This window comes from Thermobia domestica, chromosome 12 (assembly GCF_964235325.1).
Source record: "Thermobia domestica chromosome 12, izTheDome1.hap1.1, whole genome shotgun sequence".
Lineage (NCBI taxonomy): Eukaryota > Metazoa > Arthropoda > Insecta > Zygentoma > Lepismatidae > Thermobia > Thermobia domestica.
This window is the reverse complement of record NC_137465.1, coordinates 138,384,842-138,402,156: the sequence shown is the minus strand read 5'-3', so window position 1 is coordinate 138,402,156 and position 17,315 is coordinate 138,384,842. Positions and strand designations below refer to the sequence as shown.

The window sequence follows — 17,315 nt, the reverse complement described above, 5'->3', positions numbered from 1 at the left end:
AAATACTATAACATTATTACATATATGCAGACTTGTTGCATTTAACAACTGAATATAAATTCTTTAATTCAATGAGCTCAAATATAGCCTGCAAACTAGCAATCAACAATAATTAAGCTTTATGAGCTGTTATTAAAGATGAGACTGCCATTGAAGAAATGACTTCTTCTGAGACTAAATATTCAAAGAAAGTTAAAACTTACATTTCACATTCGGAGGTCTCTCTCTCAACTCGATGTAGCTTATACCGAAGATAATCATTGTTGAAGCTTCGAAAGAGTTCAGATCCAATATCCAAAAACGAGACGCTCAACGTTGGATCCAAGATGTAAGATGCAAAAGAGATAAATAATGTTCCGATTTTTAAATCTTATATATTAGTTTGCAAGACTAAAGAATGTGACAAACAACTTTTACGTAACAAGTCCTTGTAGCTTATTTTCGTATTAGGTTTTTCTGTAGTCGAAATGGAATTGTGTATGTGGGAACTGTCCAAGGTTCTCTATCAACCACATTAAGAGTAGCTGAGTAACAACCAATAATTTGAAATTCTTTGTTGTGACAAGAAAAACATATCAGGTGTCTTGTAGTACTGCAAATATTTTATCTTTCTGTTCTTGTTTTAAATCCGGGTTTATGTTAAATTTACTGTAATCGATATATAGCTTGATTCTTTTTATCCGTTTGGCAACTCTGTCTTGTGTTTGTTTTTTCGTAGACTCATAAAGTTTAGGAATTAGATACATATGCGCAATGTGTGTGTATCTTTTGGTAATAAAGCACCCTGAACAATATGAAGACGTTTTTGTAAATAGCGCTCAGAATTGCCTGGATTAATTATTGGTAAATACATATTGTTAGAATTTACTGCTGTTTGGATAAAAACACAAACTTGCTTATTCCTTATGATAGGTGATTGAATAATTAACTCTGTATTGGAAACTGGAGTGTCAAGGGTTAGGGATACATACCTTACTGAGTTCGGGCGTATCGCTGTACCTTGTCTAACATAGAAATTAAATTTACAATTTCTACTAACTTTCGCGTATAATAAAGTTTCTTGATCACTTTCCCTTGGAAATCTGTATATGTCTCTATAATTTGTAAGAGTGATTGTGTTCGCCTGATATGAAATATTAGCCGCGTGATTTGTTAAAAATTTGTTTGATAGCAGAATAGGGATGTTAGCAGTGGGTGAAATACGAAAAAGAACTTGAAAAGTTTTGCCTGCTTTAACAGTAGGAATATATACGGCTTTTGTCAAATGTAACGGTGTAGAAATTATGTCATAAACTTTAGTGCTTAGTGGAAATACCTTGCAATTTCTCGGTATCAAGGAGTAGTTAATTAGTGAGGTCATAGCACTTGTGTCGAGCAAGAAATGATATTGCTGGTTTAAAATGGTACCAGTTACATAAGGAAGTTGATTCTTAAATATCAATGGCACTGTTATATTAGTATTTGATTGGGTAGGCGAAACTGTATGGTGAGGAACGGCAGGTGACTCATACTAAGTACCAATTGTACGCGAAACTTTTTCGTGGTTGGTACCACTGGAGATTGAATTTATCTGTACATTAGAAAAACTGTCATGAGACCCTTGACTGAATTTTGACTTGCACGGAAAGTCAACTGCTTGCTTGGCTTGGAGAGTGTTAACACTCGCAGTATAGTTAGAAGGAATTTGCAAGCGTGTCTGTGGAGTTAGTATAAACGACAGAGATTTAGGATTTAATTTAGAATTTTCATGCAATAAACTATTTGGCCTAAAATTTGTAATACTATAAGTGGATGGAAAAGAAAGATCACAAATTTTTGGTGAATATATTGGTATAGTGCGGTCTGATAACGGGGTTGGAAACCGAAAAGATGTAGGGTACCCATCCCCTACTGATCCCCGTTTTTTGACAACGGTTGATATTCTAATGCAGGAAAAGAATTACGTGGGGGAAAGGAGCAATAAGGCTGCCCAAATGTTGGCATGTAAAACGGAAAAGGTGGAACAGCATAATATTGTTGAAAAAAATCGCTTTGAATTTTGCTTGTCATTAAAAAACTTATTTTTCTTTTTACGATTACCCTAAGAAGTAGCTTTACTAGAGTTACCGTTATGCTTATGGTTATTAGAATAGAACCTATTGGGAGAAGCACGCCTAGATTTTTGTTGATACTGTTTCTGCTTATTTATCGCAGGTGTTTTTTGTGAAACGGAAGCAACGACCTTGGTATCCTCAGCCCGTGTAGCTAAACGTACTTGTAACGCCTCAAGCTGTTTCGAAATTTTGTCTAGCTGTTCTTCCGAAGAAGAAGAAGTGGAGGGAGAGGGATCATGGAATTTCACATGTTTGTTTTCCTGCTCAGTTCTATATCGCAATAAAGCATCAGAATTTTCTATTATCTGTGCTATTAGCTTAGTAAAGTTATCAAATTGATGTTGGGTAAGTAAGGGGACAAAGCAAGGTTGAAGGGATATGATCATCTGCAGCAAAAAAGAATTAAAATTCATGGGGGGTGTAATTCGCTGAGATAAATCGTACATCTCATATAAAAATGGAATGAGCTAGTCTTTTTCTTGTTGGCGCTTTTGAAACAAAAGAGTACCCTCAAGGAAAGAGGAAGAGGGAGAAAACTCTTCTAAGAATTTTGCTTTCAACGCTAACCACTACAAGTTTAAATACTATTCGCTTCTATTTAGCCAAAGAGCTGGAAAGTGTGCCAACGAGAGTTTGAAGACCTGTTTCTGGGTGTCTTCATTCAATAAATGCAATCAAGAAAATCTTTCAAATTTTCGTATGAATGTTTCCGCGCCCTGACCTTCTAAATTTGAATAGGAATCTATAAACATAGGAGAAGCAATAGAAAGATTGCTTGAAGATGTGTTATTATTTTGCTATCTACGAGCCATTTTGAAAGGGTTGTAAATATACCTGCACTAAGTTAAAGCCAAATAAAAGAGAATGTAAACCAGAAATTATTAAGACATGTAGACATGCATATATATGTGGTATTTTGAATGCTGCTCATGAAGAATTAGTTTCATAATACCGGCGCGCACGTGTGAGAAACCTAACAAGATTCCTGTCATTGAGCAAAAATTCTTATATCTTCAGAGAGAGCATGGGTTAGGAAAATTAGTGCTTTGGATCGGAAGGAGATATCAAAGTTGAAACGTAGACTTGAAAGAAGAAGCTATACTTTAAATAGAGATAACCCTGACTGTTTACTTGTGGAAGAGCCAAGTTGTTCAACCGAAGTGTGTTGTGAAACTGAACCTGAATATAAACCAAATAACTCTGAGAAAAAGGAATCTCCATCTCCACGGCAGATGAGAATTAAATTAGGAGCTACAGCATTAACCTACGATCGATATGGAGTCAGTGTCCGTGCAGGTTCTTCTATAGCACCTAGTGTGCTAGAAGATTTTGGTATAATAACCAAAGTAGATACGTCTATCGTTATTGACAGGTGTAAAATTAGAAGGGAAAGGAGCAAAATTAGAAGTGACTTGCAAAACAACAGTGAAAATGATTTAGATCAACTGCGTGGTCTTTATTTTGATGGAAGAAAGGATGGCACCTTGGTTATAGATAAGATTGAATCCAAACAATTTCGTCATACTATTAAGGATTACCATTACTCGCTCATCAAAGAACCTGGTTCTGCATACATTGGCCATGTGTCGCCGAGCTCTGGATCTGCTAAAAACATTGTGTCTTGCCTTAATGAACAAGGAAATTCAGTGGAAGACTTGGATATCATCGGTTGTGGTGGTACTAATACAAATACCGGCTGGAAAAATTGTGTTATTCGTCATCTTCAGATCCATGTTGGGCGACCTCTGCAATGGCCTATTTGCCTATTCGATTTCAATGAATTACCTTTCCGTCATCTTTTTCAACATTTGGAAAGAGGAACAGTTGTCCCCACAACATTTTCTGGACCAATTGGAAATAGTCTAGCGGGTGTGAGAAACTGCCAGTGATAGATTTTCAACCAATAAATTGTGTAATTCCAGAAGTTGACAGAAATTCTTTGAGTAAAGACCGGCGATATCTTTTAGATACATGTCAGGTGGTCAAAAGTGGCATATGTCCAAGTGATTTATCCATTCGTGATCCCGGACCACTTTCACATTCCAGATGGCTCACTTGTGCAAATAGAGTTCTCAGACTATACATAAGTGAAGCAAATCCTTGAAATAAGTTAAAAACCATAGTGACTTTCATTTTGAAATCTTAGATGCCAGTGTGGTTTGAAATTAGAAACAGTAATACTTTCATAAGTGGACCTATTCATGTATATAGAACAATTGAAACATCTCGATACTTGCCTGACAATTTGAAGCAAGTTGTTTTCCCCGTCATTGAAAGGAAGTCGTTCTTTGCCCACGCCGAAAATCTTTTAATAGCCATGATGTTTGATAAGAGGAAGCACATTAGAGAAATAGGGCTTAGAAGAGTGTTGGAAGCCAGGCAGTCTGATTCGAAAGGAAAAACCATCAGAACATTTCTTACTCCAACTGTACATTTTGAAGCCTTAGATTACATTGACATGATTGACTGGAGTGAAACCAAGTATTCTTTTCCACCTCTTCTTAGAAAAGTTTCAAACGACGATATCAACTCTTTCATTCAACGAGGTGAAATACCAGATAGGGATATCAAGAAGTTCCCCTGCCATACGCAAGCCGTGGAGCGATGCGTGAAGCTAGTTACAAAAGCTTCGCTCAAAGTATGCGGATCCAAATCAAGAGATAGCTACATCAGAGCAACGTTGAAATCCAGATCAAGAGATGCCTGAGTTCAGAACAAAATCTGACTATAAAATCGCTTGAATTTTGTAAGTCTTTCAAAAAAGGAAAACAAATTTAAATATGTAAATATTGTAAATAGTACACACCTTTTATGGCATTTGTGTTAGCTTTGGAAATGATATGTCATAACCTTGGAACTCTCTCATTAAAACATTAAACATTATAAAACATATTAGAACGCATGTTATTACATCAGCACTATAAGTCATTAAAAATATCGCAGTTTATAATTTTTGATTTTTTTTTTAAAGATACGAACAACAGACATTTCTCTTAAACTTCATGGGCTTTGCACGATCGGAAGATATTCTCTAAAATCATAAAACAAATGTTTTATTATTAAATAAGACATGTTGTAACGTTTTATTACTATAGCATAAAAAATACAAGAGTATTTTATTTTAATAAAGAGTACGAGAAAATTAAGTTTTTCATGTTTTTTTGAAATTGTTCAGATGTTTTGCGCGATCGGAAGATATTAACCGATTTCGACACTTTTTTTTTTATTTTTCAAGTCATCACTAACCAAAACTTTTCCGCGGTATAGCAACTCGGAAACTAAAAAAAAAAAAAAAAAGTTTTTTCGATCCACCCTACTCTCCAGTGGTGGTATGTTCTGATCACTGAGAACTCAGAAGCGGTATGCTTTCATCACTGAAAAACCAGAGACGCTATAGTATACCACCGCATACCGTCTCACTTCTACCACTGTCTGTAACGTTAGGTGCCACTAAGGAAGGACTTTTGGAAAATTGGCAAGGAAGGGGAAAAATAGAGATGTCCATTGCTACATTAGAATTCCTTTATCTAGGAATCTCTGAAGGTTAAACAAAAAAAAAAATTGGTACTTGCATTTCTCATTCACAATAATAAGAAACGTGTTTCAGCGTTTTTGGATATTTGTGTTAGGAAGGAAGGAAAGGGGGTGAGAAGGAAAAGAGATGAGTACTACCGTTATTATAATTAGAAGTCCATATGTCGGTAACTCTTAAGGTTAGAAATATATAATTCTGCACTTGGACTTCTTATTTAAAAAAATTAAATATATGTTAGAGCATTTTTTACAATGGATCCAAAGGGGAAGAAAGTAATTTTGGGGAACAAAGGGGAACAAGTAGTATAATAGGAGTCAGTGACACGGAAACTTTGAAGGTTATATTTTTCAAATTTGATATTTACACTTATTTTACTAAAAGTAATAAGAAACGTGTTGTTGCGTATGTTTGTTATAAGACATGGACTGATAGAAAAGACGACGGGAGGAAAAAGCGGTAGGGAGTACAATTATTATAATAGGAAGTCCATTGATATATCGAAATCTCTTGAAGTTAGAGAAATGAAATTTCGGATTTGGACTTTCATTTAAAATAATTAGACACACCTTTCAGTGTTTTTTATTTGACCTAGGAAAGAAGAAAATTAAAGAGAAAAAAGGGGAATACAACCTCTCTACGAGACTACGTATTATAAAAGAAGTGTAAGTGTCTCACTCGTCCAGGCCATACTGCTATAGATAGAACTGGAAAAACTTAGAACTTCCTTTGTCACAAAGGAAAGGGATAAGGAAGAATTTCTGAAAATTCGTAGCCTAGTGGAGGAAGATGGGAAATTCGGTTGTAAGCTCTTAAATAAAAATCAGAAACTACGTGTTTCAGCGCTTTCGAAGCTAACAGATGTTGGAAATCAGCACAAAGGCAGACAATACGTATTATTCGTTTTTAGGGAGTGCAAACCACATAAGCTAGAAACTTCAAATTTGAACTTGATACAATTTGTGACGTAAATTATCACTAAGGAAGATTTTTTGGAAAATCGACAAGGAGGGGAATACATTACCACATTCTTCCCATCCTATTTTTTTCTGGATCAAATATTTAAAAAAAATCTAAGACACGTCTCTATTTTAAATGAGAAGTCATAGTTACGAATTTCATATCTTCACATTTATTTCATTTAATTTGAATGAACAATGAAATCTATAATGTTTCACGTTTATACTCTTTGTGCTAAAGAATGGATGATTAATGAATGATTATGAAATAGTTAGAATAAGAATGCTACCGGAAATGAGCAGGATGTTCTTCATACTTCCTAATCAGTTCTGAGGCACACGCTGATTCAGCGGTAGAGCGCTTATCTCTGGTGTATAGGGTTCCTAATTCGATACCCGGCCAAGTAAGTTTGTGATGGACAGTCAGTGTTGTCTCAATCTGTCAGTGTCTAATCAGTGTTGTCTCAACCATCTCCGTATACATATCAGATATACATGCACGATCAGTCAAGCAAGATAATGATTTTAAAGCATTCAATGAGTGTTATTCCATTAAGTAAGTTTTACACCACATCTTCTAACGCAAGAAGTAACACTATTAACTAAGCGAAGCGCAAAGTTTACAATATGTCATTAACAATTTCACATCTTTAAGTTACTATTTCGTTTACTCACGTCACATCTCGCATGACCATTAGCGTCATCTCATCTTTTGTCAGGGGGCGGAGGTAGGGGAACAAGATCGTGCATCGATATAAAAGTTAAACGACTTTTCTTCTTATCAATATAGACTTTATTAAAAGTCATGTGTTTCTGGAACTCAGGCTTGTTCAATTCCTCCCTATGCTTCCCGAAATGACTCTTCTGTGCATCACAAATTCATTCTTTGATTTTTGTTTGTAAAGCAACTTTTGTAGTAATGTGCTTGTAACTTTATAACTGAAAAAAAAGAATAAAAAGAAGGGACAACAGTTTTAAAAGAAGAACGCGAAATATTTCTGTAACTGGAAAAATGAGGAAAGGAAGGAGAGATAGCGAAAAGTCCAGAATAACAAAATTTCACTGCAACTACTTAATTTTGGAAGTATCCAAAATTTCTCTATATTAATATTTTACTGTACTGAAATTAATGTATTTGCACGTGGTTTAAATTTGTGCTCTTATGTTGAAATACTGTGTTTTATGTTCAAAATTGTACTTTTCCAGCACTAAAATTTTCTGTCATTATTAAAAATGTTCTTGTCACTAAGCTAATATTTCGTTGTAATTTATTTTTCTATAATGTTAACTAACGTTAGTTTTTAGACATCTACCTACCTTTCATTATTATGTTACTAGTTTTTATGTTTTGAATGTTGTATATCGAATACCCAACGAGTTGCAACGAAATATTATATGCTTTTCCTGGTAGATTATTTATATTAATTCATACTCTGAAACTTTAGTTTAGTGTCTTTCTTCGTTATTGTTATGTGATACAAGGTGTTGAATGCTCGTTCTTCACCCGCGGGAAAATGAGTTTATGGAAAACATTTAAAAGGTGTGAATGAACTTCCTCTGCTTTTACAATGGAATTATATTTCAACGGAAATGGAATGGTGAGAACTCGGCTTGGTCCAAGTTCTAAATTGGTTTACTCGTGTTCCTCGTTGTCTAACCACTCCAGTGTAATCTCTTCCTCTACGGTTCTAAGTCTGACGTTAGAGATGACAGACCTGATTTTCCTTCCTAAATTTGCTTGTTTCCTCACTGGTATTGTGTGGTTTATGTTGAAAGTACACGTCAGAAACAGTGAGAAATATTTTATGACTTGTGCAATGAAAAACGGATAATAATCAAATTTAATAATTGAAGGGTTGAATGCGAAAACCAGATGGGTCCATTTTTTTTCAGTGAATTTGAGATTTCTACGTGTTCCAGTAGGAAGAAATCAATCTACATTGTGTGCAAGAATCATGTTGATCCGATGATTATATTCAGTGTAATAATGTAAAAGGAAGTATCTATATACATCGTTCATCCTAAAGTCAGAACAAGAAACAGGCACCTCCGAAAAAAATTCTAAAAGTGGACATACCTGGTTCTTGATCCAACCCTTCAATAAAGGAATCCCTTGTAGAATCTTGAAATATTCTGTTTTTCTTTCTTTCCTGGTATACATTTTAAGCTTCTACTGTTCTCTTACAATACACAACATAATAACAAGAACCTAGAAGTAGTAAGTATGATATATAAAAATTCACGTGAATCAGTTCAACAGTTTGGCTATGATAGGCCCTAGATCACAAACAAGATTACATGTATAAGAAAATTCAGAATATTTATTCGAGTCGTCTAATGTAGCAAATAAGCGAAATAAATTTAATTATGACTGGTTGTGAGATATGATTCATCCCTTCAGTAATAGAAAGATGAAATATTCTAATCCCAGTTAGCTTCACGGAACTCTTAACCAACATGAGTTACAAAAACGGATGCAGTTAAAATTACGAGCTTCATAATGTAAAGCAAATGTTACGGCGAATACTGTGCGTAAAGAATAGCCATCTGAAATACCATTGACTCATTAGTAAGGCTCTATCTAAGTATTTATTTTCGAATTTACGTGATATTCTCATTCTACCAACTACAGTACGGCGGAGAAACTCTGGAAACTTTAAACATTATGTAATATGCATGTATATTTGCAAAACCATTTGGATTGTGACTTAACCTGTGATACTCATACGTTGTTCTTCTGCAAATGGAAACATTATTAATGAATGTAGTAGAAAAACTAATAAATTTATAGAACAACAGTTACAACCTTTGAAGTGTCCAGGTTCTCTCTACTTTGCAGAGTAACTCTGGGCATTGATGGGGAGCTATGGATAAAGTGCGGCATATCGTTGCAATGGATCTTTAATGCCTAAACATGATAAAGTTCGTTAATCTGAACCTTATTCTTTGCAAAATAAACATTTCTATCTTAAGATTTTCTGACAATAATGAAGGATTTTTTCTTTTTTTTTAAAAAAAAAAGTACAATTTGAGATTTTCAGGTTGTTTTACAAGAAAAAAATAGTGTTCTCTGCTTCTATTATGAAACATAATATATATATATATATATATATATATATATATATATATATATATATATATATATATATATATATATATATATATATATATATATAATCAATTTACACTGTTAATAAAACCAGCTCTAATCACAACATTGTTCTTATGGTTACTCCATTACTTCTTAACAAAACCAAATACTTTCACAGACCATCCATCTCCTTTAGCCCAAGAGGCATAATCACGGAACATAACACTAGAAATTTAATTTCATCACTTTCCTAAACTCTTGTTTTGTGTGCATTATTGATTGAGCAGCTCGAGCGAATATAATGCTAAGCGCTATTTCAGGTGAAATTGAGATATACGTAAATGGAATGGATTGTGATCAAACCACAGAAACATATGTAGATAGTTTAATTTTGGAAATGTACTTATAGAAGACAGGGAAATTTGTTTGGTATGTCATTGTACTGGACTGCGTGGGAATGATCAACCATATTTTCCAGTTTACTCGAAATTTCGAAAATGCGATATATCATTGAGTTTACACGAGCCACTTAATTATGGTACACCCTGTAAATACTTTTATCAACAACTATATGATAGCCATATGGTATGCATTGTCCTCTAGCTACTGTGTACTTTTGCGTTGTATAAACCTTCAAATCCATTTCTTGAGTTCGTGTGTGTAGAAGCGTACTTACACGGTTTATTTCTGTTATTTTCTATGCAGGTACATGTTCGATCGTGACAGTGCCAAACAAGTGGACAAAAGACTGCAAAACGCTTTATTCATCATGGCCGTTTCCAATTCCTGCATGAATCCTCTGGTGTATGGAACATACGCCATGAATTTCAAACGAGAATTCCGTCGTTGTTTTGGATGTTTGGGAAACGGAAGTTCTCTTAGTAGAAAGTCAACAGGTAGGTGTGGATTAATGTTTTTTTTTTTTTTTTTTTTTTTTTTTTTGACTTCTCTATCAAAATTCTTATTTTGTTTTAAAATGTAACATTCATCGACAAAGATATTGAGACGAAGTATTATATAATAGAACTTGCAGAGATTGATTTAATCAATATTGGAGTAGCACTCTTAATTAATTAATGGGAAGGTTTTAATTAAGTGTGAGTGTACTGCTTTGGACGTGTCAGAATTGTACTGATTTCTCATTAACGTGATTTCACATGAATTCTATCAGGATTATAAACGGATTCCTTTAATTTCTTGAATACTACAATATTTACGGTATTTCTAAGCTTTATATACTTTCTTGACTTCGCATAATATTCGCGATTTATTGAAAGACACTACTATCCATGGTATTCATCGTAATTTACTATTGTTTCCTTTCGTATTGTTTCTTCGTTTTTGCCCTCACATTCTTCGGCAATTGTAATGAGGCTAAATTTATAATCGAGTACTTTATAACATACTCAATTGCCTCATTTATTGTACTTTCATTTTCATAACTTTGTTTTTTCATGTTTATTAGTTATTCGTTTTACGCTGTAAATAAAGAATATAAGTAAAAAATAAAATAAATAGAATAATATAAGATATTATATAATAATTAATAAAAATTCAACCTCTCTCGTGACTATGTGGTTAACGTACGTGCTCTCGGAGAGGGATATCAATGTTTGATATCTGGTGGGAGCTCATGTGGTTCACGTCTCATATCATCTCTTTGTGAAACAAACGCTAAATTTCAAAACAACCCAACTAACTCAAATAATAATTCGTACGAAAAAGGAAAAGAAAAAAATCCATATTTGTACCTGATATTTGCTCTCTTCCCTACATACATTTCTCTGTTTTCCCTTGTAGATTCTACCTCTTACCTGCAGCTAGAAGGGAAACACCGTTTATACTAATAGTTTCATTTTAACTTTTTTGTTGCACTTATGCATATCGTATGATTATTAAATTTTTGTTGTTCTACATATTCCTGGATTTTAATTACCTAACAATCAGCTCACTATTTATTATGTTGTACTGCATACCCACAGCGCATCTTTCAATACATAACTTGATTTGATCCTATACCTCCATCCTTTATTACGTCATCTGAAATGTCTTATTTTATTTTTTTTCGATCTATTTTCAGTATTCACAGTTGTAATCTTCACTCGATGAATTTACAAAAACACGAATAGATGAATATGCGACAGAGGACGTTCTACCTTTCTACATAAATATGCCAGTCTGCAAATAAATTGGGAAACTTTTAGTAGAGCTATTTCGTTTAAATTAATTATAATTTTCACCTTTTGGATGTTTAATACGGCTTACGTAGTAATGAGAGCTATGTTAACGTATAATTGAAAACGCTTGAAGCTAAATTGCGTATCTATAGAAATAACAAAAATAAGTTAAACATATGTATGATAGCAACAACAGCAAACATTTCAATACTAGCCTTTTAGGCACTCTTATGCAGTAAAATTCAGTTAGCTATGCCGAGAGGCTAATACCTAATTTCCATTATAATTAGTAAAATTCTTGTTAATATTCGAAAGGTTTTACATCATAGAATTTTTACGTCACAGGCATATTTTGAGCAATGTTACAAAATAATAGTTACTTTCAGTCATGTTGACTGGATTACAACCAGTTTTATGAGTTCTAGCTTGCACAGTAGATACTATATACTTAATACCACCATATGACTCAGTAATAGAAAACATTATATCGGAATATTACTACGTTACAAAGAACACTGTTTATTACGTAGTTCAAAACATAATATAGTACAGACTATTAGATTGTCCTCACTATTTGTTGTTATTATATGAGCCCATATTTCTGAGAGATCTCTAACCCTAAAAAGCTCAGTCACAAATTTTCCTGAGATATTGTACTATAATCAGAATAAATTCCTATAAGAAGCTTTATTATGCTATTACAAATACAAATTTTAGTCTGCTCCCTATTATCCTCTCGAGGAGATACTCAGTTACATATCTAACACTGCATATATTCTACTGTATAATTCTATACATGCATATGTCTGTATAAACACAACAAAACACACCATTTTGGGCCTCTTTAAATATTTTACTGGAGTTCTAATGTAAGGTTGGGAACTGTTAGTAGTTTCAGTAGGAAATACAGTATCTAACAATAGACAAGCATTTCACAAATTCAATTTTATTTTACTTGAACTTTAGCCGATCTTTTTTCGCTTATTATTTTATTGTAAAATTCTACACAAACAACTCTTATTATACTGTGTATCCCATCTCACATAATAATTCCGTCTTCCCACTATCTTCTATATCCAAATTGCATTGATTTGCAAATATTCCGGAACACATATGCCTTCATATTACAAAATGATATTTTCTGTCATGTCTGGTTTCTGAAATTCTCTTTAAAATGATGTAGGTCTGCTCTATAACTGTCAATCCTTCCCAGTCTTAAAGATCATTGTTAATTTCCCTTATGTTGATAGCACAAGTTCATAGAAATTTTGTCATCTCATCGTATTAGTTCTGTTACCCTTTATTTATGAATTCTTGTCTATCTTCTTTCCCTACGAATAGTCCTCTTAGTAGTTTTGCCGTTTGTTGCTATTGTTTGCCCAATACATAAATAAATCGTTAACATTATTAATGTTCGTTCTGAAGATCGTATAGCTCAGCTCTTAAATCTGTTAGCTCATAAATTCACCTTCTACCCACATATTGATATTCGTACTGAATTTCGCTATGCTAAACAGTTTCTATGTATATAAGATGAACACAAAAAGTTTTAATACGATTTTATCAGTTTATTATGTACTTTAAAAATCTTACATACGCTTAGTCGGAAAATTATTTCAATAGTGCTACATTCTTATTAAAGTATTGTTTTAAATTTCTTAGTTAGGATCAGATACAATCTGTCACTCACAAGTAACTTTTCTGATGCTAACCACACGAGTACCCATTTCAAAAGAAAATATTGTACAAATGGTGCTGAAACCTCATTTCTATAGTGATAGGTAATTTCTGGTTTCTGATCAGGGTCTTAGTAGCTGGTAATTGGGCGCAGAGCTCACAAATCAACTTGATATCCTTCTTAAAATAGTCAATATATTAAAAGTTTCTTTGATAATGTTGATTAATCAGTATATTGAAACTCTTTGATAATGTTGACTAGTTGTAGTTATTTATAGCTATTATAATGTATTATAATAACATTGGATGTGAAGTTTAAGCAACACTACTTGCTTCTTGTGAATTACCTCAGAAAATATATTAAGAAGTTCTCCATGTGCAAGAAAGATGAACTAATTTTAGCTTCGAACGAGTCTTGCCATGCAAAGCGTGGAACATTGCCTATATATAATTTTCTAAATTGTATTATATTCAAGGGAAGAGCATAGCTGTAGCACTCCGTAGTGATTTAGTTACAGATTTCAAAATATTACTACGTGCAAGTAACTGAAATTGAAATTTCAACAACTTCTTGTAATTATGTTGTAATCAATACAAATATAAGTTTTGAGTTTGCATATGTAAATTCAGCAATGTCTGTGAGTATTTAACCATAATAGTTTCGTTAGTATTGTTACTAAACTATACTTTCCACGAAAGTGTTACATGTGTACAAGGCTCACTATGGTAGGTTTAGTTTGCAGTCATGAGTTGATGTTTCAAGATTACTATATAATTAAAGATTCATACTTTTTTATATTTGGTTAGTTTTTTAATGTGTATTTGTCTTTTTACTAAGGATCAGTTGTCTTGATATGATAAACGAGAATTTGTAAAATTCTTTTAAGGCTTTCTAAATAATGTTTCTGATGTTACAGGTTATAAGTTTGCTCATTATGAAACTGAGACAGATGAAGTTAGTAATTGACAATGATAATTGTGAATCCATCCAACCATGAATGGGATTAAAGTGCGAGAAATTTCCCAATAACGAAAGAAGAGATGACATTTGTAAAAGAAAGAAAGATAAGAATGACGCACTTTTCTTCATAAGTAATATACTACATAACATATTCGTGCCTGTACCACTTACTATTTTGAACATAAAATATATATTTCATAATTTGAGTTTTTCTTTTTGCTTCATGATATTCTTAACCTTTGTTTTCTCCATTGTTTTAAATTCAAAAAGACAAAAAAATATCATCTATTTATTTTTCATTTATTTGTTTCTGCTATGTTTACATTTCTAGATTGTGATGTCTGGGTTAAAAGGCATGGTACTGTATCAGTTACAATTATTACATGAGTAGTGCAACAAGTATTCGTATCCAACATGAAAATACAACAAGTAATAGTTTCCCACTTGGTTATTTCAAAACAGTTTCCAATTATCTCTCCACACTATGGCACATTTAATCAATGATTCACATACAAAGAATATTTCTGCTTTCTGACATACTTTCCTTTCTCTTGCAATTTCCTCCTCCAGTTCTTATTTATTATATTTTTAACCACAAACTGTTTACTAGTATTTATATAGCACCATACAAGGTTTCAGCATCCTTAAACTGGACAAGTACATTTTTTTCTATTGCATTTCTACAGCTAGTATTGATTAATACGTATGTCTCAAAGTAATATTAAAAGATGTGTTTAAGAATAACGTTTCTGAAGAAGGATAAGCTACAATTTAGTAGTGTACATTTGATAATAAGAATATTATATTTACACATTTTAAAATTTCTTTAAATACTTGTTTTGATCGAAAATACGGAAAATTGTACAGTACGTAAGCATGAACCGCACTGTGAAAGGTACTATAGATTATAAGATACAGACTATTTGAAATAAAAAATCAAATTCCACACTTGATAAAGAATATATACAAATTTTAATCAATATTGCGAGAAAAGAGTACTTTTATTTGATAAAAGAATAATGTAAAAAAATGTTCTGCATATCATTTTGAGAATGTGTGCAATACTGATAAGTTGGTTGTCTGATATCTCCAATTTCGCCGAGTTTGAATTTTTATACCATTAGAATCAGTATAGGATGGCGCACAATCTGGTGACACACCTATATCTCCAAAAATGGCTCTGTCATTTTCTCAAAGTAACACTCCGTATAATGAGACTGAAGCTAGTTTTTAAACAGCTTTTTGTCTCTCCTGGAAAATTGATGAAATGTTACTTACGCGGTATTGAATCTAAGGTTTAATTTTCTTTTACTGCATCGAAACGATATATAAATAACATGTTTACATTAGATTGGTTATGAGACAAAATTATATCTTTTAACAAGTAAATATCTTATCATTTCAATACTAAGCTATTACACAACCTTATGCAGTAACATTCAGTTAGCAGTGAAGAGGGTCTAATACCTAACTGCCATTATAACTGGTAAAATTCTTTTTAATATTCAAGAAGTTTTGCGTATCCCATCATAAATAAGAAAAAAGTTATATCAGAGAATGTTTTGCATCAAAGGCAAAGTTTGAAGAATATTTCAATACAGTAGCTACTTTTATTCATGTTGATTCGATTATGACCAGTTTTATCAGTTCTAGTCAATTAAAGTATTTTAAACATATAAAATTAAGTTTCAGTACTTTCTTCTTGTTGTTGGGTCAGCAATCTATCCATCGCTGGGCTTGAAACAACTTCCCATTCTCCCTATTCTGAGCCAAATTTTCATTTGCTTGTCCTTTTCTTTCCTACACCTTGTACTATTTTGCCAGTATGTTTTAATCGTTGACTTTATCTGGGCATTTTTCTTTCATATCCAATAGTGTAATTCCTCCATTTTTAATAATATGTCCAATAATCGCACCTCATCTTTACGAAATAGTTTCCAGCATTCTCCTGTTTACTTCCAGCAATTCCGATGCTTTTCCATATACACCTAATTTTCAACATTCTTGTGTAGCACCACGTTTCGAACGCTTCTATCCAACCTACGATTTTCCTCTCATCCTAGAGTTCATTCTTCATATCCATACAGCGCCATACTCCATACATGTGCTTCCATCAATCTTTTATTAAGTTCTATGTCAAAGTCCTCTTCAGAACCTTTGCCTAAGTTGTGCATTTATATCTTGCTATTTGCACCTATTATCTCGTGTTATTTTCTCCATCAATAGCAGGAATTATGCACCTTTTTTCATCACTTGGTGTATTTAGATCCTCATTTTTCCTGCTTTTTTTTTTTTTTGCCAATTTCATAGCTTTTGCTTAGACTTGGGTCCATAGCACTTACGGAAATGTCAAGGAGCATTGAATGCTAACAGATAACAGCATGGTTGATCTGCGTTTCAAATATACTTTTCTTAAATTTATCAATATTCTGAATTATTCAATCAAATTAAGGAGATGCTTCTATAAGTTTTGAATCAAGGACCGCGGTGGCTCACTGGTTGAGTGCTCACCTCTGGTCTGTGGGGTTGCAAGTTTGGTCTCAGCACTAGTGGGCTTTGAAGTGGATAAATACCGTCTGTGTTATTTTGCTCGGGATTCTCCCGTTTCTTCCTACTTTCTTCATTCCATAATTATTGTCGACTTCATAATCACCATCACTCTTAGCCTCAGTGCATAATGGTGGATCCTTATAAAACAAAAGTTTGAATCAATAATCAGAGGAATCAGAGGAAATCAGGAGAAAATTGTGAAGCTCTTTAGTTTTGTTTATTAGGGAAAAATTTAAGTTATTAGAAGTATGTTGCAAAGATGCAAAATAAAGCTT

At 33.1% G+C, this 17,315-nt stretch overlaps 1 protein-coding gene across 1 annotated transcript in view; it reads left to right on the top strand.

The window, feature by feature from the left end:
* LOC145666676 (adipokinetic hormone/corazonin-related peptide receptor variant I-like) overlaps window positions 1-14,691 on the top strand; it is a 648,921-nt gene extending 634,230 nt beyond the window's left edge. The window contains exons 4-5 of the mRNA XM_081734151.1: window positions 10,381-10,571; window positions 14,447-14,691. Of these exons, the coding sequence (XP_081590277.1) occupies window positions 10,381-10,571; window positions 14,447-14,496 (241 nt within the window). The 3' untranslated portion in view covers window positions 14,497-14,691. The remainder of the gene's footprint in view (window positions 1-10,380; window positions 10,572-14,446) is intronic.
* The last annotated feature ends 2,624 nt before the right edge of the window (window positions 14,692-17,315 follow it).